Here is a 25,430-nt window from a genome sequence, read left to right as displayed (position 1 = left end):
CATTAGAAAAGGTACCAACCTATTAAGTGAAGTGCCAATGTGATTTTCTTGTGTGTCTTGGAAAATGCAGTGTGTGAATTTTGTAATAATTGTTGTGTGTATATTATTCTCGTATTTTAATTGGAGCAAAAGTTTAACAAAATTCGTTTGATGCACCAATTACGGAGACATCAGATAGTAAAATGCATGGTTTAGTTTTGCGTTTATTTAGAAAAAATGCATAAAGCTTAAGGTGGTCAGCACTTTTGAAACACATTGAAGTAAACACTCGTGTTGTCCGTGTCTTGATCGAGCGGGAAAACTGACTGCGGGAAATCTGTTGGCAAATATTCTTCGCTACTCAGTTCTTTCGGACTCGACCCGTAATTGGTGCTGAGGCTGGAGCCAAGGCTGGATTCCAGGCTAGGTGACAGCCCAGACTGGCTGTGAGTAACTCCATCATTTGGGCTCGCACAAGTGGCTTGGAATTGTCCAAGCTTGCCCTCATCATAGTTGAACTGGTTGGCAGGGTACTGGAACTGCTGCGTGTTCTGCGGCAGGCACATTTCTTGCTGGCTGCAAAGTCGGTCACGTTAAATCTCCATCAATATAAAGGTTTTGGTCAGTTAGGCAGATGAACTTTAAAAGATTTATTTCATAAAACTTATTTTCGGCCTCCCAAATTTTTTCTGGTTGTCACGTCTCAGAGAGTTGATTTGACAATAAATGTTTTGATACTAAGTTTTTCAATACTAAGCTAATATTCCAATCTTACTAATTCGTGTGGAAAGTCGTGGAATGATGTCTTAGACAAATCAAGAATGATTTTAAAGCAATAATGGAGAAAACCAGAAAAAACAGTAATTGGAGAAAAATTCTTTAATTTTTTTATCAGCTTGTACATCCAGGAAGTGAAAATTCAAAAATTGTGGACAGGAATAACTGCGAAAAAATACTTTTCTCCCGAGATACTAAGAATTTTACATTAAAAGTTTTCGATAAACAATGCTGATATGCTTGCTAATCTATTGAATACCTCCTTAAAATAACTTGGAAAATAATATCTCTAGGATTACTTACAAGCACTGCCCTTGCAGTAGAGTATTATTCTGAAAATCTTGCATGAAGTTATTGGGCTGCACTCCTTCAAAGAAAAAGCCCTGCTTCTCCTCGTAGGACATGTAGCCAGCGTCAGAGTTGGGCGACGCTGTCTGCGAGTAGAAGCTCTGTGGGGTGGGTGTCGGCAAGTATTGCTCGCTGGTGGGAGAGGTTACAGGTGAGGCGAAGGTCTGGTCAAAAGAGCTCAGGTGGTGCTGTTCACCAGAGTAGGCAGCTTCGTAGGACGGAGGGCAATCAGAGCACTGGATGCGGTTCAACTCCTCCTTCACTGATAGTACTTCGTGTTGAGCGAACTGCAAGTAGTTCTCTTGATGGCAGTCACTCAGTTCCTGAATGTCTGCCATCTTGCTGAGCAGCTTTGGGTAGAGAACGGAGGCTTTTGGCATGCCGTACCGGCCAACCATGTATTTGTACAAAAGCAGCAGGTAGTACTCCTGCAATGGAATTGGATGAGAAATTTTAATGAATAAATGGACATTTTGGTAAACAAAACAATTAAAGGAGCAGAAAAAATAAATACACAAGCAAGCAATTTTACGAAATTTTAAATTATTTAACGGCTGACAAGGGTATCTTTAGTTTGTTCAGCACTGACATGCAATTTTTTGTGATGTTTACATAGACCCCACTCTAAAGTTTTCAATCTACCATTGTTTAATTTGAATTGTGTTTTCAAGTTACAGACAGTCAATTTGTTTGGAAAAATTTAAAAATCCATTTTAAAATATTATTTTTATTCAATCATGACGATTTTTGGTATCTTCCTTGACAGGATAGATTGATTGATGGGACATTTTTACTTTCTCGGTGATTTTACAACAGATGTAACTTCAGGCGCTTCCGACGTCTATTTTTTTTAAATATAATAACTATATTTTACACACTCAAAAATGAAAAAAAATATTATTTATCTTATATAATTGTATTTTGTCACTTATATTATTTAAATTTGAAGTTAATATTTTTACTCAACTTCAAAATATTTTAATTTCTTCAGGAGTTATAAGCTGTTAGTTGGTGTTATTACAATCTTGAAAACCCAGGATTTTGTAAGAAATAAATAAAATTACGTATCAATCGATATAGTGTCTTGTCTTGTCCAGGACAGTCTGCATACAAAATTTCATTGTGATTAATTAAAAAGTGCCCCTTTTTACGTATTAAAATAAGAAGTCAATATGCTCTACTTCGTAGCTTGATAATCATGCTCAACAGAAATTTTAAAGGTTTTAGGGGTTCTTCTAATTTCATGGAATCTAGCCGTTTGAGGTAAAAAATTGCACGTTAGAGGAACATACCCAGGGTTTCATTGCCAGCTCTGCGCAGCTTTATTCCGAATTCTTTGCTGACAATACTATGGCATAAAATTTTGGAGGTGAAGTACAGCTCATGAAGCCTGTGTGAGCTGCTGTACAGTACAAAAGCATGTTACTTCATTTTTCCAACTAAAATTTTCCCTTTTTTATAAAATCTGAATAAATTAGCCAGAGGTGAGTCATTCGGCAATTTTAAATTTCACAAAAAGTATTTTATTTAAATTGTTGATTCTAATATACATTACCTGCATCTTCTCCAACTTCTTTGGCTGCTCAAGAGCTGGACGGTCAGGGCTGAGAAGAATGACAACCAAAAACAGCAGCATGGTGGTCTGGTCAAGGGAAAGTTCCTGCAGGCCTTTCACAAACCGAATGTGCACCTCATGCAGATTTGTTGGAAAGATTTTCTCCAACACGTTTGCCCCTCGGAAATGATTCAGCGCCCTGGAAAACGATTTAAGAGTTACTCTCGTTGTGAGTCGCGACTTGAATAGCATTACGCTCTCAAAATGCAGAGGTCCAGCATGCAACTCTTCAGAATGGTTTTCTTGTCCTTGTCAACCACATCAGTGTCAACGAACAATGGGGACGCAAAGACTTGAAACCTTTTGATGGAGCCGTTGATCGCTCTGATGCACTCAGTGTGGTTGAAATCCATATTGCTCAAATCTCGCCCCTCCAGCCGGGTCGCTGGGATGAGCTGCATAGAGTTGCTCCACGCCTGCTTCACTTTTTCAATGGCACCTGCCTCGGCCGGGCTCATGAACGATTCAAGGCACACCTGAAAGTCACCATCTGTTTAAACGATCTGCATCTAAATTCTAAAAACCAGGAAAAATGAATTGAAAACATCGTGATTTACGATTTTAGGTATAGAGAGACCAATTTCAAGATTTTTCAGTATTTCAAGATTGTAATTACATTATCAGGGTAGAGAGGCCAGAGATAGTCTTGATGGGGTCTGGCCTTATTGAGGAGCACAGGGCTGTTCGGCTCAGAAGTCGAGCTGCTCGGTGTCGCGTTCTGCGCGTCTCCATCGTCTAGCTTGCGCTTTTTGGCCATGCGAGATATGAGCAGCCTCTGCCTCTCGGCTTCGCTCATCACCCAAGAAATTTCCATTCCGATCTGCACGCAAGCCTCAAATCGGCACTTCTGGCAGCTCTTCCGTGAAGCCACGGTGATCACACAGAACTTGTTCCACCCTATAAATCACTTTCCGATCAAAAACTTTAACGAAACCAACTAAATTATTGTGAATTGATGATTACATATTTTGTGGATTAAAAATAATCGTAATTACAGCCAAATCTACTGAAATTTGTATCATTTAGCCAAGAAGTGGATAGAAACGTTGGAAATTAAATCTGTTGATTTTGATTATTGAAAATATTGAGTGTATATACCTCCAGGTTGATGAGGACATTGGAAGCTCTTGTAGGTGCCACTCTGGACAGCCCTGCGGAAGAAGGCCTTGCAGCTGTCACAGGAGAGGCCACCAAAGTGGAGCGATCTGGCGCGGTCGCCACACACGCCGCAGATTCGGTGGGGCTTGTGGCCGGTCGGGCTCTTGCTGAGACCCTGCTGGCCGCTGTCCTTGGCAGCCGACGAGCAGCCACCGCGCCGACCCCGGCCGACGTAAGCACCTGCAATTGCGAAACACTATTTGATAAATTTTCACTTATCATCGTCAACGTCTGGCTGTTGTTGACGAAAAATGGGAGGGTTATCGCTCCAGTTCAAGATTATGTGATCTGCTGCCTGGAGTCAGGTCAGATCAAATGTAAATGCCAATCGGCGCTAAATTTTATTCGCCTTCTTTGCTTTCAAAATGCGATGAATGGAAGTGTAATATTTAGCACCATGATTATTCATGTCTTTCTTTTATTTATTTAAATTATCTCAGTTTTGATTGAAGGATTAAAAAAATGAAATATTCCTTATCACTTTTTGTGTGCATAATTTTTTCTTTTAATTATATATATGATAGACAAATAGATATAGGATTTTGCGAACCATTTAGAAATCACTCACTAACCAATAGTGTGTTCAGATAAAAACACAATATATTGATTGATTTGCAAATTACGATTGTGACTGATAATGAGATAATTGAAATGTCACTTCAAGATAGATAAGTCCCACTTTTACTGGCATATTCAATCGTACCTTATGAACCTTCACAGGTTATGTTTATTCTAAGTGTTTTATCTCCAAAGTGGTGGAGATTCATCATTCCTTGCTACGTATGATTTTTAATGGAGTTCAGTAATTAAAAATTCAAGGACGATGTTAACACCACAAATCAATATACTTCTTAAGCTTCAATGTGTTGAAATCTTAGGACCTGATAAAGATCCGAGAAATGTAGTATTTTTTGACACTATAAGGTTATTGCGACTTTTGTCTTCCTTTTTGCTATTACTTGAAACATGTATTTCTGCGTGTAGAGAAAATAGCTGTTTAAACCATTATTGTAAAATGAAAAATTGATTCAAATGTAAAATTGCAATCACAAAGCTTTGTTCAACCGTTGTGTTCAATTTAGATTAGTTTGATACAGTGACATTCCTTTTGTTCTAGTAGACGTTCAGGTTTGTTATGTTTTTGAATCTACTCAAAACAAAATGATACAGCAAAAAAACTTTGGATAAACTTGTAACGGGTGAAATGGTACTCATTTTTGTAGCGAGAAAGATTAAGATGGAAATTGTGATCGAAATGAACATAATTTACTATGAAATTGAGATTCACAATCAATGCTCGCGACGCAATTCTGTCTGTCTAAACCCAAGCTATTTAGCCTGATGAACTCAAGAATTATGAAGAGTCGGAAAATTGTAACATTAGTTAAAATTATGAAAAATAATATACTACAGCCTGATTGAGTAAATAAAGTCAGTTATACAAGGTTTTCTGAAATATCCCTGCAGCGTTTAACTCATACGAAGCCTAATATCACGGGGAATCCAACAGAAGAGTTGTTTATTATTTTCACGATTTTCTTAATAGAAGCATACTATGCACCAGATTCTTTTGGCGAAAAAGTAGGCGAATAGCTAATATGAATAAATTACAAATTTTCGGAATGCATGGATGCTTACCGGTGGCATGCTGCATCCAAGGAGCGTGTCGGTGCTCGAGGACAGCAAGAGGCTCGGCGGTGGTGCTCATGGTGCTTCCGAACGAGCGGAACAGATCGAACCGCACGCTCTGCAATCTGCTTTATCTCAGAATGAGGCAGAGGGCCGCGTGCACATATGCCAGATAATAAAGAAAAGACCTGCTCGCAGCTCCTAACACCCTTTTTGCAGAAGGGAGAGGCGGCTGATTGATTCCATTCGGCAAACGGTCGTAAAACACACGGCAATAGTAAAAAGCAAGGCTGCGTGCAATTGTGTTCATTATTATTAATAACAATAATTTTATATTAGACGGGTAATGCGTTTCTGCATAATGTATGCTGCGGCAGAGCTATAAAATAGTTACAATACGCGGAAGAAAAATTAATGGGAAATATGTGTGCCACACACGTGAAAAAAACTGAGGTTGACATCACTCTTTGAGTTAGATGTGCAAGTTCCTAGAAAAGGGTTGTGAAAAATTGTCCCTTAGAGATTCCTGTAAGAGCCTAGTTTTAAGGGTTAAACTCATAAACGAAGATTGGTTCGTCAAGTTTTTTCGTATTTCTTTATTAATAAAATGCACACCTCTAAGATTTTAAAAACTCATTGAAATGCTATGTCAATATTTTTATTAAATTTATATTTCGCGATAAAAATGTTATTGAATTTGTGTCACATCCAATGTGTGAGCTATTTTTCACACCCCGTGCGGCATGTTAATGTCACCGTTTGCAATAATTATATCTGGTCACAGTTTGCAGGGCTGATTTATGGAAGCTGTGCTGCGAATCTTAGGAGTGAGCACACCTGCATGTGGCACATTCCCGAGTCACTTGCAAATAGGCCATAAACGCGTTCGTTATTCTATGACAAGCATTGTCGTTTTACGAGCGGGCGCTTGGGATTGTCTTTTAACTTCTAATGAAGTCTGCCGGCTGTAATTGCATTTTTGCAATTAAAGATTAAAAGAACAGTAACATCGACACTAACAAAATCAATGGCAATAATATAGTGAATTGAGGCCGTTACCAGTATGCAGTTAATTTATATTAAGCTTGTATAAATATTTATCAACTAATTAAAATGGCGCAAAATATTATCACACTTGAAATGAGCCTATTACTGTCCTAAATCTTATCTGTTACTTGGCTGTTTTATATTGGTTGAAAATTGATTGTGTTTAATCTTATAAATCTTTTATCAGAAACAGTTCCATCGTTTGCAAGGAGCACCATTGGATCATTGAAAATCAGCACTTGAGCTATCTAATTTGCAGGAAAATGCTGGCCAACGGACAATGGGATGAACTGAGACTGAACAACAGAAAGGGGTCACTGAGTAAACAAACAATGACGACGAGTTTAAAATCCGAAACAAAACGAAAAATTTCTACGATGCTCTGGCTTGGTCTCTCTGTCGCGTGTGGGCCTCCATAAGCGCAAGACTTTTATCTTTAAGATCAGATAAAGGAGGACAACTCGCCAAGGGCAAATCAATCAGTCGAATGTCAGAAAAAGAACAAAAATTCTGGAGCAAAATCGCCGCTTTCACGTAGAGAACCTCTACGTCATATTTGTCGCATGTCGCACCAGTTTTGTAATCGCAAAAGCGTGAAAGTGAAACAAACAAATTGTTTGGAGAAATTTCGCGCAGAAATATCTCACAGGTGGAAACTTGGTGTTGCACTTACGTGGAAAAAACATGTGGCTTATTAAACATACACAATACAGCAATTTAAAATATTAAAGAATTTGGAACTTGGATTCGCTTGGCGATCAAGCAAAGTGGGGGAGCAGTGTAATCAGAGCTGCCCAAAGTTCACGTGACATGTCAAGCGTAAAGATAAAATGCTGCGTCAGATCGAGCGCAAATTAATTTGAAATTTTAATTTTACTAAGATTGCGTGTGCTGGGAGGGGGCAGCTGCATTAAGGTTATCTATCAGGGCTCCAGCCTGGCCCTGAGTTGCTGCTCTTCAGCGGGGGGCAGCGAAGCGTTGTTGTCAATTACATCATTTTTATCAATAGAATTCACCTTGTCTGATAAGAATGGAAGGCAAATGCGTTCATTCGTTGGCTATTCGAGAATCGTCAGCTTTATAGCAATCTTAAAGTCTAAATGGCTTAAAAGGATAATCTTTGGAACTTCTCAGTTATTATTTTTGCCACATTTAATTGCATCTAAGTTATCAGTATGTCTTCAGCTGGGTCAGCTAAATGTTAAGCAGAAAGGTGATTTCTCGTCTAGCTTTATCGCATTTGGAGCATTATCCCACCGAATCAATGTTTAAATGAAAACTTAGGCACATTTCACAAGAATGGTTAAGAGAAACAGTCATTGAACTCTCTATTTTATCGTTTATTTTGCATTCGATTTTTTTCTGGATGCATGCAATTTATGGAGCAAATTTGCACTGCAGAACCGAAGTATAAATGATTTCAAACTAAATTTAGGAGAAAAATCTCTCGCTGTGAAGCTTATTCGATATTTTAAAAAAAATTAAAACTACAAAATAATATTAAAAACAGCTTGAATAAGTAATTGATTTTTTTATGAATTTCTATGCCATTTTTATGAAAGAACCTTTGACTGTTTAAAGTCTCAGAATGATAATACTTCAGAGCCATATCTTAGTTAGAGCTTAAATGTCAATGGTTTGCAAGTACGACGAGTATCTAACATTTAAAATAATTATCTTTTTTAATTAGCTCTAACTTGCAAAACCACTTGAAATCAGATTTTTATTTACATTCCATCTTGTTAGGAAAAGATTATATCATACGAAATAAGAAAGATAAAATTAGGATTGAGTTGAATTTGATAGTCACGTAGCACAAAACTTTGACCGCAACACCGGTGCCTCTATGGGCTTCCCCGTGGCAAAAGCGGCGGCAGCTTACATGCAACAAAAGAATAAAAATCACTTTCACTCAATAATGCGCTGCACACACTATAGCGCAACACCCGAGTATTTTTCTATCCTGGCAAGTCGGGTCGGGGATTCCCTGCATGCGCCTGCCGCCGCTACGGCACCTTATGCAACCGTGCATGTTCATTTTCCTCGTAAAAGGGTGATCTTTTAGCCATATCGGTTTTCGACCGCCATGAATAAGAGACGAGGCTATGTGTGCGTGTGAGAAGAAAGGGTGCACCGCGGAGAAAGTGTATTTTTGTTTGATATGCTCATAACGAAAATCGCTCGGCGTGTGTCATCGTGACTTTCTTTCACGCTGAGGAGACGATCCCATCGTCTGTCTTCAGAGTGCTAATGCGCTAATTATGCGAGTGTTATTCTAAGCCACAAGTCATCTTGCATAATATTTGGGAAGCGGTTAATAACACTTTTCGAGTGTTCCAGATTCGAAATAATGTAATTTAAGTCTTGAGACTTTTGTCTCTAAGTTGTGAGAAAGGTGTCACTTGAAAAAGCCGAGATTACGCTAAATATTTCTTTCTGAGGGCGTGTGAAACGACCAAACTTTGTTTGCGGATGTTAACTTTTAGAAAATTAGATCTTGTAAATCAAGATGAGTTACACAAATAGGAAGTCACACTGTTTGCCAGAGTTCTGGTGCCTTTTTTCTCACCGTTTTCCGCCCTCTGACAAGAAGTCAATTCATGTGATTCATTGTGATCTGCGGTATTTTTTAAGAGAGAATTATCACTTACAAAATATTAAAATATCGTTGGAAATTTCATGTTATAAGTTGAAATTCCAGTGATAAAAATAGATAGTGCCGCAAGTGATTGGCGGTTTTCCCAGCAATAATGTGATTTCAAAACAATTATCAATAACAAAAATATCATACGTGCATCAGCCTATAGGAGAAATATATAGACAGCTATATACACAGAAAATTTATTTTCATCTATATTGGCTAAATGAAATGTAGGAATAGATTGCATTGTTCAGCTTTTACGCACCTACGGTACTTGATGAATTTGCACCCAGAATGACATTCAAACCTTACTAAGCCCCGCCAGCATTAGTTTTCTCTTTGCGGAGGTTGAATTTGTCGTTATCGTTGAAATGAAACTCTACTTAACAAACAAGTTACTTCCTTAGATATTTTAAAATCCAAATAGAGACGTAATAGATAGTTAAATTATATTATATTAATATTCATGCTTTTTAATTTTTTTTAAATGTTGAAGATCCTGATGTTCCATATCGAAAAGTTAATTTCAGAATGTATTTGGAAAATGTGCTATAATTGCAACAACTTCAAACTAATAAATACAATTAAGCCATATATAAAGTCAACTGATTCGTGTTGACAAATGAATGGAAAATAACTTCCACTTCCTTAATTTAAGAACTGCTTTAGACAACGTGTCGGAAGCTTTTAGATGACCTTTGAGACTTTTTGTCTAACTTAAGCCGGTTGCCAGCGCGGAAGGTGCCGGGTGAGTCATCAGGCGCATTTCCGCAGCAGGAAAACCTCTCTCCCTGCTTTAAGCATGAATGCTGCTTTTCAGGCGCAAAGAGATCCGGGAGAAAGTCGCAATGCTTATAATAAAGCACCGCTTGCTCTTTTATAATGTGTTCGCCGTGTGCATCGGAAATCGCGGGCAGGCGGTCTGGTCGCCGGCGATGCGCACGGCGCCAAAACACACTCGCTCCCCACCGAGCTGGAGATGTTGCTCTTTATTCGCGGTGCAATACTCAGAGCTTGAGCGATTACGAGAAAATGTGATAACGAAAATCCAGTTCCATCTTGGCTTTTAATCAAGATAAATGAGTTGCCAACATGAACATTAGAAATCAATCAATCTGCACGTGCGCAGTTCTTGCTCTGATCGGCAGAACATGAAACTTTAATCTGCGTTTGATTATTTCAGGAGTTGAACAAATTTAACCAAAATGCAGATAGCTTGTAAGTGGCTGAAGATTTAAATTGTTTTAGCCAAACAATGAAACTTGATAAAAATAAAGGCGCCGAGCGTAAGAAATATTTCGATTGGCTCGCTCACTGATAATGAAGATTTTCGCGCAATTATAGCTACACAAGTGGCATTTTAAATAAATTCCTATTTTCTTAGAAGTTTATTTCGTAAATCGACAAATGTGCGTCAACGACGACATCGTTGGTGTCTGGTGCTAGTTGTTTGTGTGCTTAACTTTAAACAACTATACTCACGTCCAATTTCTGTCTTGTTTTTGAGTTCTCTCGCAATTATAGCTACATAAGTGACATTATAAAAATTCATATTTTCTTAAATGGTTTTGGCTTCAATCGACAAATGAGCGTCAACGACATCGTTGGTATTTGGTGCTGATGTTTGTGTGCATAACTTTAAACACCTGTACTCACGTCCGGCACAAAATGCGTTACAAAACGCAGTTTTATACTCTCGCGGGAAGCCCTGGGAGGCTGATTTGTGCGACCCCGGTCCTGTGGATGGTGTATTTTTTCGATTAACGGAGAGTTAAAATTTAATGTGATATTTTAATTTTTGTGTTAGCAGATAGCAGTATTTTTATTTATAAATTGCAGCATTAGCCGTCGACTAAATTGTTAACCACATCCTAGAGTCTATTTCGCACTTTTATCATCATGTATATCTTTGATACATGTAAATTATGCATAAACATATTTGGTGCGGAAAATAACGGCCACAGGGAAAGATTAAATCAAAATTATTTGTCTTTTCTCAAACGCACCAATCGATCCAATAGTAAGCTGAAGGAAAGGGGTCTAGTTATATTTATAACGTGCGAACAATTAAACTTGGCACCTTCTATGTTTTTCCCTGTATTTCCACAAGGTGGCAATATTGCACAAGCCATTTGGTTCGTCATTCGCGTATTACGCGCGTGCTCCAAAAACACTTTCGTTTTCATTCACGGCACGCCACTGACGTGAATGAGGGCCGCACTAGAGTAAATAACACTCCATTAGCTCCTTCAAGCCAACGATACTGTCCATATCGAGCGCCTTAGCGACAAGAAGTCCTCCCAAGGGTTATCAGGGAATCCCTGCATCGAGACCACAATACAACCAGCTCCGCGATCATGTGAATCAACCAGAGCTGGACTGCACCTTTTGATGCAGCAATCCATCTAGGCTCGTTATGTCATTCGTGAAAGAGGGATTTCCCTGCGTACTTAGGTCGGAGTGATTCAGATTGATAGCTCCAGGCGACTACATGGTCTAGGATTTTCCATTGGTCTGCAGCCAACGACCTCGTGGCATCAGTGCGTTATCTACACTCTAGGCTAATTTCTGAGAAACTCATCTCCAAAATACAAAATTACTGTAAGATTATAGAACAGAGAAAATTACTTAAAAAATGGCCACTATCACGTAACTAATTTTTTCATGCGAATAATTCATGAGATTTTTTTCAATGTTGAAGTTATTTTCGATGTTTGAATTTTTTAATTGTATTATAAAATTAAAGGCTAAATTTAACCCTTATAATGAGTTTTCCCTCCATAAATTAAGTAAATCAATCCAATGACATTTTGTAAATTAATTATAGATAAAAATATATACTGTAATGCATGTTACTTAGTATGTATTTTCGTCGTAAGACTTTTTGATTTTGCAAACTAAATTTTACAAAAGAAAAGATAATTTAAGGTATTTAATAAACATTACTAACGTGCAAAACAATTAATATTAACTATATATGACGGTTTGAAAAGCATCTCTCTTAGTTCACTACTGCGAATTAAATAAGAATCCTCTATCCTTTATGAAATATCTTAACAAGGAACGAATGTCACAATTTTGCCACTAACTCGGAGAGCGTTAATCCGGGTAATCGCCAAACAACTTCCTTCCGATCATTGTTTAGGCGCAAAGTAGCAAAAACGCAGCAAATCCGCGTGCACATTCAAATCCTGGTGCATTGAACTGACGTAGTAGCGCAGCACAAGCGTGCAATTGAATGGCTCGCTTCGACACGGAACTCTGCACGCCGTTTGGCAACCGAAAATCCCGAGCTGCAAACCGCATCCCTAGAAACCAAAAGATCACACCTCAAAGGGTTAAGGCCGCACGAGCCGAGAGAGAAAGTGCTCTCGGCTGTATCCTGCTTGCACCTTTGGATTGGTCGGTGCCTGCCACTCCAGCCCCCTCCGCATCCAACGTTTATATCCCAGAACGGCAGCTCACAGACCGCAGTCCACACCAAGCAGCCGTTCTCCTAAGGACTAACTTGAGATAGCACGCCGCTCCGCAGGTAGGACAACTCTACAACAATTTCATCTACATTCTAAATTGGAGATGTGATTTTTTTCTAAATTTTATTTTTTAAAGCTTTTGTTTAGTTTAAAGTGTTCAGTTCAACATTTATAATATAAGCATTCTGTGTTAGACAGTATTTTTATCAGTATACTTTATGAATAATACCACAAGATGGAACTTAAAAATATATAATTTTAGCTACAGTATAACATTTTCAAATTATTCTATTATTTAGTGCACGTTCCTCCAATTTTCCGGTTTGATTGTTCGCAAACTAAAGTGCCTTTCTCGTGCCATGGTGAATGTCGCTCCGTCTTATTATCCTCGGTGAGATAAAAGTGAGAATGATCTCAAAGGCGAGACGCACGTGAAAGTTGAAAAAGCAGAGAGAGAGCTTGGCGCTGGAGCTCTCGCGACTGTACTTCATTAATGCGCTCACGTCTCTGAGCATAACATAACGAATGTTGAATCAGCGATGGGCGTCTTAGAAAGAGAGAGTGCTCGCGCCTTATAGCCACTTGTTTCGTTGCGTGAACATTTGTTTATTTTATAAAGCGATTAAATATCTGAGGATAATCAAGATCGGTTATTTTTCCGAATAAAAGTAAATTGGTATTTTGGTTTTCGATAACAATTAGAGGCAAGTCTTGTTAATTTTGATTCAGTTAGTTTCGATTTTTAAATTTACTTGCTGACAAAATTAGGAAATTTATTTCAAAATTAGAAAAGTACTATCATATTACAATATACTTTTCATTCTGACTATAATTAGGTTGTGCACGCAATCAAACTATCACTCTAAAATCTCTTTTCCTGGTTGATGCCAATTTTCTTGATCCCTGTGGCCCTTCCTGACTTTAAACGATTAATTAGATTGTCAAAACCTGATATAAAATAAGTGTTCGTGGCGAGTTCATCGCACCCTTTGGGCTTGTAACATTCTCGCCAGCGGAGAAATGGCCCACTTTCCCACGCTCTCGTGCATCTTGGCGCTTTCACGGTCACACCAGAGCAGCGCAATAGCCCTTCTCCGCTTAATTATTAAAGCACAATACAAGAAAATTTCTTTGTACAAACAACAAGCTAGAGTGACCACTGGCACAAATATTATTCCAGAGTAAATAGAGCATTGAATCTCCCAACATCTGGCCGAGAAGAATGTAAAATTGTAATTTCTCTTTTCTTTCATTGTCAATACCAACAATACCAAAATCCACACAACGTTTTCTTCCATGCAAACGTTTTTCAATTTAATCCTGCTACCATCTCATGACACGCGTCGTCTAAAAAATATAATCTTCGCAGGTACAATCGGCATTGTTGCGAGTTTTTTCGCTCTAGTGCGTACAATGGTGTAATTAATCCACGCGGTGACACTCTCGTCTCGTTAGTGAAATCACATAATTTTCTTTCCTTACGCACCGCAAGCGGTGAAATAACGCATACGCTTTTGGCTTGAATAATAATCGACTACATGATTTTCCTTTTCGCCAATAAGGCGTAAGTTGGAAAGTTGTGAGGTAGGCGTTCAGAGGTGCGTACACAATCGCAGATTTCGCTATATAACCTTCTAGGCACCTACATGCACCAGCTAAAACGATTTTAACAACTCTCCCTCAGCGTGCCGAAAAAGGCACGCTGACACAGATCAACTCAGCTCGCAATTACACGCGAATCTCGAGTGAAATTTCGCACCCCCGCAAATCATTGGGGCGGAAAGCGAGCACTTTCTAACGTGCAGTTTCCCTTTGCCTCAGATTTCTAATCATAACAATCCGGTCAAGATCTTCCGTAATAACCTCCCATGCAAATCAAAATTTCTGAATATTATATATATGTTTAAGCACTATAGCCTTGAAATTCAACTTTCACGTTAAGATGCTTGTTTATTTTCTGACTGGATTACTAATTTATGTCTTCACTTTTTGTTTGCAGACACAAAATGATGCGAGTCACGCTTATAGCGTGTTTTGCTGCCCTGGCGGCTAGCACCAGCGCCGAGTGGTCCTGGAGTGGATCCCAATCTGTGGGTTCCACCGACAAACCCGTTCAGTCCGAGGCTTTGGACCATCTGACCAAGGCTGAGTTCGTATCTGTTCCTGACCAACAGACTGACAAGAGCGAAACCATCATCGACACTATTATCCAGTCTGGTCGCGAAGGTCGCACCTTGAGCGAAGATGCATACCAACAGGTGGCTAGTGAACCCGCTTTCAAGAGGGTCATCGCGGCCGGAGACGACGCCCAAGCCAGACAGTTCGTCAAGGAGAGGCTTTGCAATTTGGGACTGATGACCGTAATAATTTAATTTTGGTTGCCTCATTAGAAATCGTGACATTTTTATTATTTTTGCAGTGCGACGGAATCGAAGGAAAGGCGGGTTACATCCAACCCCACGACGTTTTCTACGCTCAACCTGTTGCCATCAAGCCGGTCGGCGAGCCCATCCCCGCCGTGCCCATCCGTCAGCCTCATGCTTACAAACCCTTCCCCGGACCAAACCAACATGGATTTCCCGGACCGAACCAACAAGGATTCCCTGGACCTGGCGGCGCCAACTTCAACCAGTACCCCCGTCCTGGCGGCTACCCCAGTTTCGGCAAGCGTCCTCCTCCCATCAACGGTGGCATCTATGGACCCCCTAAGCCGGTGCCCTTTGCTGGGGATGACTACGCGGTGAAGAAGACACAGCACAAGGAACTTGTGACTGGAGGCGGCATCGGCGGCCCTGTGCAGCACGTGCACCACCACTACCACCACGGAAACTCCGGCGCAGCTCCCATTGGAGGCGGTCTTCCCCTTGGCGGCGGTCTTTCCCAAGGCGGCGGCGGTCTGCCCCTGGGAGGTGGTGGTTTCCAAGCATCTGGAGGTAGTGGTTTCCAGGCATCTGGCGTCGGCGTCTACCCTGGATTCAGCAAGGCACCCCCTCCAATCTACGAGCCTGAACTCGAGCCTGACGACCAGCCAGGACAGGGCGAATATGGAGCACCTTTCTACAAGAAGGAACTGAATCTGAGCAACAACAAGAAGCAGGTTTATGGCTCGGCCGCTACTAACTTCAACAGCTACGCTGGACAGTACAACGGCTACGAATCTCCCAGGTCGGACAAGTGCTATTGCGTTCCCATTGAGCAATGCCCTGCCAACGAAGTCATCGGCCGCAAGGAGGACAACCCCGCCTCACTCATTGACCCCAGAAACAAGGAAACCGCCATCGAAGCCGAGGACCTTGAAGAGAAGGATCACGTCAAGCGCGAAGACGTTGGAAATACAACCGAATCTTCCAACACCACCGTAAGCACCGAAGCCCCTAGAACCAAGAGGGAAGCCGTCGATTCCACCAAGGACGCAGCCAAGCCCCAAGCTGTAAGTGTCTCATTACAATTGGAATGCTCATATCTCTCTGTCTCAGATTGTGCACCGAGAACTTGGTTAAAAATTAACAAGTTGAATCGGTACACGGTCTGATCTGTCTCTGTGAAACGCCTCCCTGTTCACCTCTCATCAATCTGGGCACCACATGATGTGCTTTCCACTCTTGCACCATTCATTATATTTCTTTTATATAAGCAACATAAAACTAACGCACTTAAAACATTCACCTAAACTTATGTAAATAACCCTTTGCGCTTTGCTTAATAATGGTAACTACTAGTACTAAACGGCGCTTGTATCGGTGTAGGTTGCTGGGTCAAGGACGGGTCGCAACAGTAACGACTCGCCTGATGCGGTGGCGGAAATGGCAGCCTTGCTTGCCGACAAGGAGTCCGAAAGAAGTATCGACGGCGCGACTGACGATTATTCCGCCGACTTGACTGCTCCCTCTGAGCCACAGCTTGTAAGTCCACTTCACGCAAATTTTAAAAAAGGTTTTACTTGCCATAAGACGAATGACTGCTAGACTGTTCTAGAGACTTGAGCGAGAGCAGGAGATTTGAACACAGTCACTTAAGGCATCATTGCGGTTGCGTGACTAAAGACACAGTTTTTATGAGAGCAAAAACATTTATGTTTTACCCGGACACCCAAAACCAAATCCCTATCCCCTAACCAAGGTTGAAACGTTGAAATGGTGCCTTCACTTTACTAAAAAGGAGTTTGTTTGGAGGATCATGAGTTACGTTAGTGGCTGAAATTTGCACTTTGGTAGTCTTGTGTTTCATGAATGATTATTCTGCTAGTTTTGCAAGCTGCTCTTTTTATTGTAAGGTTGCTTTTCTGATAGTCTCCTACTGCACGCAAAATTAGTAAAAATCATATCACATCATGAAACTTGAAATCACACCAATAACAAACAGTTCAGCTGCACGCAGCTCTAAATAATCTCCTTGGATAATTCCAATAAACAGCATGAAAGTTAGATTATTTCTCACGAAGTAGCAAGTCACACATTTAGGCCGCCGAGAGTAATGAGAGATGAGCAGGGCCAGCGTGCCATTGTAAAAGAGACAAGAAGTAACTGTCGCCAAATGTGTAATTTGCAGCGACTGCTCGGTCTGAAATCTGATAAAGTGAAGCCAACATTCGGCGTTTCCTTCGGCCTGCCATACGGCTACGGCCAACCTTACCCCCTCAATCCTTTCGGCTCCGTCCCCTCTGCGGTCAACCCCTTCTTTGGCTCTGTCGGGCCCGGCGGCCTCAGCCTTGGTCCCGTCAGCGTCAACCCTTTGGTCTCCATCCAGGTGACCAAAGACGAGTTCGGTGAGAAGGTGATCAAACCTCTGGTTAACCTGCACGTCACGCCAAACAAGGGGTTGCTGCATAAATTCCAAGGCCTTGTTGGTGGCTTTGGAGGTGGAGGATATCCACCCCCGGTGCACCACGTCCATCACGGCCACATCAACCACAACCACCCCCCTCCTCCTTTCATCCTGCCTGGACCCCCTCGCCCTCACCCTCCCCCATTCTACGGCCCCGGGCCCTTCAGGCCGCCGTATGCGCCAGGACCGTACAGAAAGGGTCATCATGAGGAATATATTGACGATGACGATGATGACGAGGAGTTCGTCTATCCGGCCGGAAGGGAGCGAGACCCCGAGAGGCCTGTCAGCAGGCCCACGCAGCCCCTGAGATCGCAATACGCAGAGAAATACGCGTCCCCTCAAAATTACTACAACAGTCCCGCAAGAACGGGCGACGATTTCAAACTCCCTCCCACCTCGCGAGCTGTCAAATTTCCCAGAGACAGACGTGATGTTGAAGTGGTGGCCGAGGTAAGAGCTCTCCAGTAACGCTCGGACGCAACCGAATGACTGACCGAACCAAAGGAATGCAACCTTTTAAAACGTTAAAAAAATAATTCCCTGACACTTTGCATCCCTGGAGACTGGCAAAGTAGAGATGAAGCTAAGTATCACATTAACCTGATTGGTTAATTTTAAACTTGGTATGGCTGGATCATGTCATAATAATATTTAAATAATGCTCCTGACAAATGACAAAAGGTAGGAATTGTAGGATGACTTCCATTCACTTAACAACCCATTTGAATTTTTGTGGCACTAATTCTTCAAAGCAATTCGAACGCAACAATATTTTTTGCTACTCACCACTGCTCCAATTCATTTGTCTTCTTGGTGCATTGCAGCGTCAATTTGGAGGAAACCAACTTGGCAATGGAAACAGATGCCCTTCCTACCAGGTTTGCTGCAGAAACCCTGGTCGTCCTGCCTACGCTCCTCAGCAACAGCAAGGCTATCCCCAGTGCGGCCGTAGGAACGCCCAAGGAATCAATGGCAGGATCAAGAACCCAGTCTATGCTGATGGTGACAGCGAGTTCGGCGAGTATCCCTGGCAGGCAGCTATCTTGAAGAAGGACGCCCATGAGAGCGTGTACGTTTGCGGAGGTACTCTGATCGACAACCAGCACGTCATCACTGCTGCTCACTGCGTTAAGGGGTAAGAAAAATATGAATTCATAATAGGAACACTCAAATTTTGTACTAAATGATTATTTGCAAGTTTTTATACATGCATCATTTTTACTGAGAATAAAATCAATCTGTTAATTTTTTAGGGAAAAGCCGATATTAGTCAATTATCTCAATTTGACTAATCATATAATTTTATGAGATAACTTGATAAGAACCAATTTAAAATTAACCAAGTGCAGTGCGTTTCATTCACAATTGAGATCTAACTCACCCGTACTTGCAGATACAATGGCCAAGAGCTGCGAGTTCGTCTTGGTGAATGGGATGTGAACCACGATGTTGAGTTCTACCCTTACATTGAAACCGACGTTGCCCGAGTGACTGTTCATCCTGAATTCTATGCCGGCACTCTCTTCAACGATCTTGCAATCATCAAGCTCATCAGGCCTGTCGATCTCCAGAGAAAGTATGTCTTTTGATCAATTGAAATAGGAACAAACTTACCAATTTCATTTACAGTCCTCACATCAGCGCTGCTTGCCTGCCCGACCCTCACAATGATTTCTCTGGCTCCCGCTGCTACACCACTGGCTGGGGCAAGGATGCCTTTGGAGACTTTGGCAAATACCAGAACATCTTGAAGGAGGTTGATGTGCCTGTCGTGTCGCACCACCAGTGCCAGAGCCAGCTCCAGCAGACCAGACTGGGCTACGACTTCAAGCTGCACCCTGGCTTCATCTGCGCTGGAGGAGAGGAAGGAAAGGACGCCTGCAAGGTGAGACTTAAGCCTACTTCCCTCTGACTAATTTTCAAGCACCCATTGTGTGATATTGTCGGAATCAAATCACAATTTCTAGAGAATTTCTTATTATTTTGACTACAACCACGATTCTAATTTGATTTCAGGGTGATGGTGGCGGCCCTATGGTCTGCGAGAAGGGAGGCAGCTGGCAGGTCGTTGGTGTGGTCAGCTGGGGCATCGGCTGCGGCCAGTATGGAGTTCCTGGAGTGTACGTCAAAGTGGCCCACTACCTCGACTGGATCCGCCAAATCACGAGACAGCCTTTCTAAACACTTGTCACAAAATCGAACCATAAATTATGAGAAACCTTTAGTTGACTAGCGTAGATGATGTTAGACACAAATAAGTTATTGCTACTTTAATAAGTACATTTTGTTTTGTAAATGAGAATTAACACTTTGGATATCCTGCTCAAGAGCAAGTGAATTATTCTTGCTCTTAGTTTGATTGTCTAGAGAAAAATGAGTACTGCATATTTCATGCAAAAATGTTGACACACGTGTGAAAGAAAGATTACAAATAATTTTGTATGAACTGAATAAAATAATTTATAAGTATGAAAATATCTGCTCTTTTACTTACAAACTATTCCAATACATTCTCGTGCAGTCTTGGTGCTACAGGTTTCCCAAATTGTGAATTAATTTGCTCAGGAGATGTTGCTCTGTGGCCGGAGGGGTCCAACATTCTGTTGTATTCTGTTCTCTTGTACACAAGAGGGAGTCTTAGTTTATCTCCTTTGTCTCTTTTTAAAATTTCCTATTCACATTTGCAAAATAAGTTATTTCCAATTTATTTGTACATTACAAATATTACCTTGAGCAAAGGAGGAAAATCAGCTGTTTCAGGAAGAACATCCCTCTGCTCTGGAGTGTCTACAATTTGGCAATACTCTGCTTCCTCCGATTTAGGAATTAACTTGTAGTCCGTCTTGTAAGATGCACCAGTAACATAAATAGGCGTTGGCAGCTTCTTGCCTCTCCAGTACTTTTCGCATTTAACTGCTACCAATCGGAGGTTCTGAGAACAGCAAAATAAAATTAAATACATACATACATATTATTTGAAGCTGGTTTGATACATATCAAATATATTTTATATTAATTCGTAAACAATTATTAACAAACATAGCAAAGTTTGTGATAACAAAGTTTCATACTCACGTCATGTGCATAAATTGGCACGTCCTTTGGTGCAGCAATAGGCGTGACTTCCAAAATTTTGAGCCAACTTTTCTCTGGGTAGCGCTCAAATCTGTTTCTCGCTACAACGCGGCCAACACCGAAATCTTTCAGGTTTCCTAAGATTTCCCAAAGTGTTTTTCCGCAGTGTTCAGTGGTTCTTCCAATAAACTTGTACGGCATCGTGTGCAGAAACCGAGTTGTTGGGTCTCTCGGAAGCGAAAAATGTAGAAAAATAATTTAAACAAGACCAACAACAGTCCACAACAGGTCCACAACCCACAAGTTTGTTTTGGCTGCTTTTGCTGTTTTGCTTGCTGGTAAGTCCTTACTTTCTGGATTCACCTTTCAACCCATGTGTTTCGATTCTCCCGATTCTCCGCTATCTGATTGGCTTCTCTGTCTCACTGCTGGCACAGTTTAAGCCAATGGAGCTTAGCTCATTGAAAGATTTGAAAATCAAAGCGCTCTCATTGGCTTATGATTTGGAGGGACAATATAAAATAATAACTATAATCATAGCAAAATCATAAAAGTTTTAGAAGGCAGAAGTGGCAGAAATATATAATTCTCTTATTTTTTCCAATCCATGAACAGAACCAACAAAACCAAAAACTGAATGTTATCCTCCAAATGGACTGGTATGTTGTTGTGCGACGGCAAGTTTGTATAATAATCAATTCATTTCTGTTATTATCGGTTATTATGTGTAATTTTGGACTCAAAAATGTATATCTACACATACATACAATGTATGCATGATGTACATATGTATCATGTATGTATGCTATGCGTATTTACATACATAGTAGTCAATAAGAAGTATGGAATTTGAATATTTTTTGTAAATTATGCTGTATTGCATATTAATTTGGTCTCCTTTGTACGTGAATATTTTATGTTTCCATGAATATACATTCATACATATCAATCTGATTGCATTTTAATTTATTTTTCTAGATCTTCTGTGATCTTCAAAGCTGAATTTTAAACGACCTCTTGCACCTTGAAAAGTAACAGTAAAACTGTGCGGAATTGCGGAAATTATGGACGATGGCAAGACATTCACACGACTAACTAGAAGTAGCAGCAAAAAGATGACTGAAGCTCATCAAGCTGAGGGTGGCTCAGCGACAAGAATGAAAAAATCGAGAGTGACATTGCAACTTGATTTTGATGAACATAGCTCATCAGCAAATTCACCAGCGATGAAGAAGTCCAAAGATGTCACCCTACCAAAATCGAAAAGTAAAAGAGAAAAATCCTCATATTTGGCTGATGTGCAAAATCTCGTGAATCTAGCTGCGTAAGTCTGTAATAATAATTTTTAAACCAAAATATAGCTCAAAATATAAACTTGCAGTAAATACGGTTGTTTGTTGTACTTCGAGTTGCCTAAAATTGATGAGAAGAAAAATATGGATTCTAAAGGAAACGTGCGAGCTATTGTTCCAAAGCAACTGGAAGAAATTCCTGGCATCAAAGCGGAGAGACCAATTTTGAAGAAGCATGATCAAAATGCTGCAGCATTTTCTATCATAAGACCTGATGCCCCGACAATGACTAATGGACATGGTAACTTAAAATTATACTAAAATCGCATCGACTTATACGCACAACGCAATAATTGCTTCAATAATAGCTCCAGCTACATGGATGCAAGGATCAAAAACCAAACTAGATTACCTCTTAGTAATTGATTTTGAATCCACATGCTGGGACAGTAAATTCTCCTCGCCACCTCAAGAAATAATAGAATTTCCAGCTGTGCTAATCAACCTAAAAACTGGAGAGATAGAAGAGCAATTTCAACAGTTCGTCATGCCTATGGAGCAGCCACGTTTGAGCGAGTTTTGCACAAATTTTACTGGTATGTATAACTTAATGCTCATATCTTAATATGACCATGATTTTTAGGCATAAATCAACAGCAAGTAAATGCGGGCGTTCCATTGAATATTTGTATAAAACTTTTCTTGGTGTGGCTTGACTCCATAGTTTCCAACAAAGGGATGGCGCTATACCAAGCTGGCGAACATAGCGCTCAAGACTCCGCAAACATTTTTGTCATTGCTACTTGGACAGGTACCAGAGCGCTTTGGTGATAATTAAACTATAATTTTCAATATGTATTTACAGATTGGGACTTCAAACTCTGTCTGTTCAAAGAATGTGAAAGGAAAAACATCAAGTTTCCTTCCATATTCTCGCAGTGGATTGATCTGAAGGCTGCTTTTCGGGTACACATAATAATTGTTGCAAAGAAATTAAGTGATATCAAAACTTTTTTCTGCAGCAAAATTATGGTTGGACACCAAAAGGTTTGAGAGGAGCTATGGAGGACCTAGGACTGACTTTTGAGGGAAGGGAACACTCTGGTTTGGATGATGCAATTAATACAGCTAAACTAGCCCATCGAATGGTGTGTGATGGATCTATATTGAACCGGTATTCTGAGTTATAAGTGATTTTTAGTGTTGATAAAATGTGTGACAGTGTATTGGTCAGAGAAGAGAGTAATTATTATTATTATGTAATGGTGCAATTATTCGCCTATTCTTAGAAGAAGAAGACTACATACAGTGACTAAACAGTTTAGTGGTGTTGTTATAAACCGTTTCTTCTACAACATTTGTGTCCTCCCCTCTGCAGTTGCTCACAATTTCCAGGATTTGCCTAAAATATATTATGATCCTTAAACATTTTTTCTTTTAAATAAAAGCAAGTCCAATTTACCTCAATGTACAAGGCTCATTTCTGCTTTTGACCATGGCTGTTTCAACCCACTTTTCTTTTTTGACAGAAGGAAGCGGTTTGCTTTTTAAGAATGTGTGCCCCGCATGACTAGGTCGCACCTCGCACCATGGAGCATCTGTTTCCAGCAAGATCCTCTCCAAAGGTAATTTTTTCACAGTTTCCAAATTTTCCACTGTTTTTAAGGAGCTGTTTTATAAGTTTAAATTGGCTTTATAATTCACGGTTGCGTAGGTAACTTATATAATTACCATCCATTAAGGCCAATGTAGTAGCCTAAGTCCAAAAATTGCTCTGCCTCTTCGAAAGTTCCATCAAAAGAATGAACAACTCCTTTTAATTTAAATTCGGCCAAGACTTTAGCCAGGTCATCTGCTGAGTTGCGGCAGTGAAGAAAAAGTGGCAGGTTTGGAAATTTAGAGGCCAGTTGCAATTGTTTTCTTAAGTACCTAAAATTTAAGATATACAGGGTCATCAATTTCAGTGAGTAAATCAGTTACTTCATTTGAGTTTCTTTGTCGCAGAATTGAATTCTGTCGTAGTCCAAGCCAAACTCTCCAAACGCTGCCACCTTTTTGCTGTTTTGATTGATGAGCTCCTCCAGGTCGTGCAAATACTTATCAGGGTCCCCAGATTTTTCAAACTCGCCACACCGCGTTGGGTGAACTCCAACAGTGCAGTTCAGCCGTTCTTAAATTAACAACTTCAATAAATATTCCAACAATTCATAGGTGTCAAGGAGTGGAGTACCATTATCCTTCACGAGTTTGAGAGCTTCTCTACTCTCTTCAAGACTCCCTCCAGTGACTACAATGCGTTCGACACCAGAATCCCAGGCTCTTTTAAGGACGGAGGCTAAATCAGGTTCGTGCCTTTTGGTTCCATTGTAGATGCCTTGGTACATGCCATCAGTAAGGTTAGCACCAATGTCTATAAAAGAAAAATAGTTGTTAGACATTATTCCAGTCGGGTGTAAAGAGCAAAGGTTCTAAGTACCGATCAACATTTTTGCCAGTCGGGTTTTCCGCATACGAGATCAGGTTTTGATTTTGGTGACAGGTGTGGTCGCCACGCGAGTTTGTTATGATTTGTCGCAGCTTCCACAAAGTGGCGAAAGATGTCTGTAGAGTAGCTGCGCCATGCGACAGCATTGCGACTGACGTCATCCGTTTGTTCGAGGAAACCAAAAGTTTCGCACAAAAAGCGCCAATTCCCGGTGCCTCTCACAACCTTGTATTTTGCAACATGTGACTCGCGCTAGTCGGATTGCGATTTCACAAGGTTAAAAATATGCAAGGCACACCAGAACTTGCAACTGAACGTCGGCATTTACATTTATCGTGACCATGATTTTCAAACTACCTTCAATGAATAATGTTATCAAAATTCAAACAAAAAATACAGCAATTTAGTCAGACAAATGTTTGGGAAAAGCTGCAGCTTAAACGGTGCACGTGAAAAAGGCAAATATGCACTTTCTTTGTGCTGGGCACTAGAGAGAAAGTCGAGAAGTGTGTCTCTTTTATCAAGCTGCGCTTGTAAATACACCATAGCTGCACTCTCAATAAATCTGACGTTGAGCGGAACGAAACGGCATTCTGAGCACGCTGAGTTGAACTAATTGCCTCAAACACACACACACACGATAGGCTAATGGGCTGCAACGGTTCATACAGAACTGCGTCTGTTCGCACAAACACCCCCAGCGAACATATGCAAGGCGGCGGCAATTCTGCAAAGTTGCGATTGCAAACCCGCCGGAGCTCCGGCCAATGCTCCAAACTCGCGGGGTTATTCATCTCTCGGCAGCTCTTCGGCGAGCGCAAAATGAGTACAAAACGTGGTGATCCTCGTCCTTCTAGTGCTGCAAAGGCAGCAGAATGCACTTTTCACGCCCCATATTGATTGGGGGCAGGACACGTGACGTCACTCTCGCTCGCACGGGGGCATTTCTCGCACGCCGTGCCCCCGAAGTCTGCGGAAGAGCCGCTAGCTGATTACTTTATTGCGGCGGCAGAGGCAGCGGCGCGTTGACCTTTGCATGTGCAGAGCGTGTTGGGCTGGCACAAAAAAGCGACAAAATGCAACA

At 40.8% G+C, this 25,430-nt stretch overlaps 5 protein-coding genes across 9 annotated transcripts; 2 read left to right on the top strand and 3 right to left on the bottom strand.

Moving 5' to 3' along the window:
- Positions 1–190: 190 nt before the first annotated feature.
- LOC135941206 (thyroid hormone receptor beta-A-like) lies at positions 191–18,419 on the bottom strand. Of its 2 annotated transcripts, none has more exons than XM_065486548.1 (7): positions 18,281–18,419; positions 3,818–4,057; positions 3,336–3,616; positions 2,915–3,195; positions 2,660–2,858; positions 1,060–1,532; positions 191–555 (listed from the first exon to the last, which is right to left on the bottom strand). In XM_065486548.1, the coding sequence occupies exons 1-7, from the start codon at positions 18,294–18,296 to the stop codon at positions 237–239; spliced, it is 1,809 nt and encodes a 602-aa protein (XP_065342620.1). In that variant the 5' UTR covers positions 18,297–18,419; the 3' UTR covers positions 191–236. The 2 variants fall into 2 exon arrangements, with proteins under 2 accessions (XP_065342620.1, XP_065342619.1); XM_065486547.1 differs by lacking the exon at positions 18,281–18,419 and adding an exon at positions 5,516–6,508.
- On the top strand, positions 12,598–19,969 carry LOC135941205 (uncharacterized). 3 transcript variants are annotated; one of them, XM_065486544.1, is made up of 8 exons: positions 12,598–12,726; positions 14,667–15,027; positions 15,087–16,097; positions 17,216–17,944; positions 18,319–18,629; positions 18,888–19,070; positions 19,124–19,379; positions 19,511–19,969. In XM_065486544.1, exons 2-8 carry the CDS (start codon positions 14,674–14,676, stop codon positions 19,673–19,675), a joined length of 3,009 nt encoding a protein of 1,002 aa, XP_065342616.1. In that variant the 5' UTR covers positions 12,598–12,726; positions 14,667–14,673; the 3' UTR covers positions 19,676–19,969. The 3 variants fall into 3 exon arrangements, with proteins under 3 accessions (XP_065342616.1, XP_065342617.1, XP_065342618.1); XM_065486545.1 differs by lacking the exon at positions 17,216–17,944 and adding an exon at positions 16,414–16,569; XM_065486546.1 differs by lacking the exon at positions 17,216–17,944.
- On the bottom strand, positions 19,455–20,949 carry mRpS34 (mitochondrial ribosomal protein S34). The gene is made up of 4 exons (XM_065486552.1): positions 20,570–20,949; positions 20,223–20,426; positions 19,989–20,165; positions 19,455–19,678 (listed from the first exon to the last, which is right to left on the bottom strand). The coding sequence occupies exons 1-3, from the start codon at positions 20,768–20,770 to the stop codon at positions 19,992–19,994; spliced, it is 579 nt and encodes a 192-aa protein (XP_065342624.1). The 5' UTR covers positions 20,771–20,949; the 3' UTR covers positions 19,455–19,678; positions 19,989–19,991.
- A 569-nt stretch (positions 20,950–21,518) lies between these two features.
- LOC135941209 (deoxyribonuclease TATDN1) lies at positions 21,519–24,467 on the bottom strand. Its single transcript, XM_065486551.1, has 6 exons — positions 24,338–24,467; positions 24,092–24,271; positions 23,842–24,031; positions 23,593–23,790; positions 23,324–23,530; positions 21,519–23,263 (listed from the first exon to the last, which is right to left on the bottom strand). The coding sequence occupies exons 1-6, from the start codon at positions 24,369–24,371 to the stop codon at positions 23,161–23,163; spliced, it is 912 nt and encodes a 303-aa protein (XP_065342623.1). The 5' UTR covers positions 24,372–24,467; the 3' UTR covers positions 21,519–23,160.
- Positions 21,634–23,328, top strand: Snp (Snipper). 2 transcript variants are annotated; one of them, XM_065486550.1, is made up of 6 exons: positions 21,634–21,893; positions 21,951–22,162; positions 22,230–22,457; positions 22,586–22,672; positions 22,727–22,827; positions 22,884–23,328. In XM_065486550.1, exons 1-6 carry the CDS (start codon positions 21,634–21,636, stop codon positions 23,049–23,051), a joined length of 1,056 nt encoding a protein of 351 aa, XP_065342622.1. In that variant the 3' UTR covers positions 23,052–23,328. The 2 variants fall into 2 exon arrangements, with proteins under 2 accessions (XP_065342622.1, XP_065342621.1); XM_065486549.1 differs by having other exon boundaries at positions 22,505–22,672.
- Positions 24,468–25,430: the final 963 nt, after the last annotated feature.

This window comes from Cloeon dipterum, chromosome 3, assembly GCF_949628265.1.
Source record: "Cloeon dipterum chromosome 3, ieCloDipt1.1, whole genome shotgun sequence".
Lineage (NCBI taxonomy): Eukaryota > Metazoa > Arthropoda > Insecta > Ephemeroptera > Baetidae > Cloeon > Cloeon dipterum.
The sequence above is the reverse complement of the archived record's forward strand: the minus strand, read 5'-3'. Positions and strand labels throughout refer to the sequence as shown.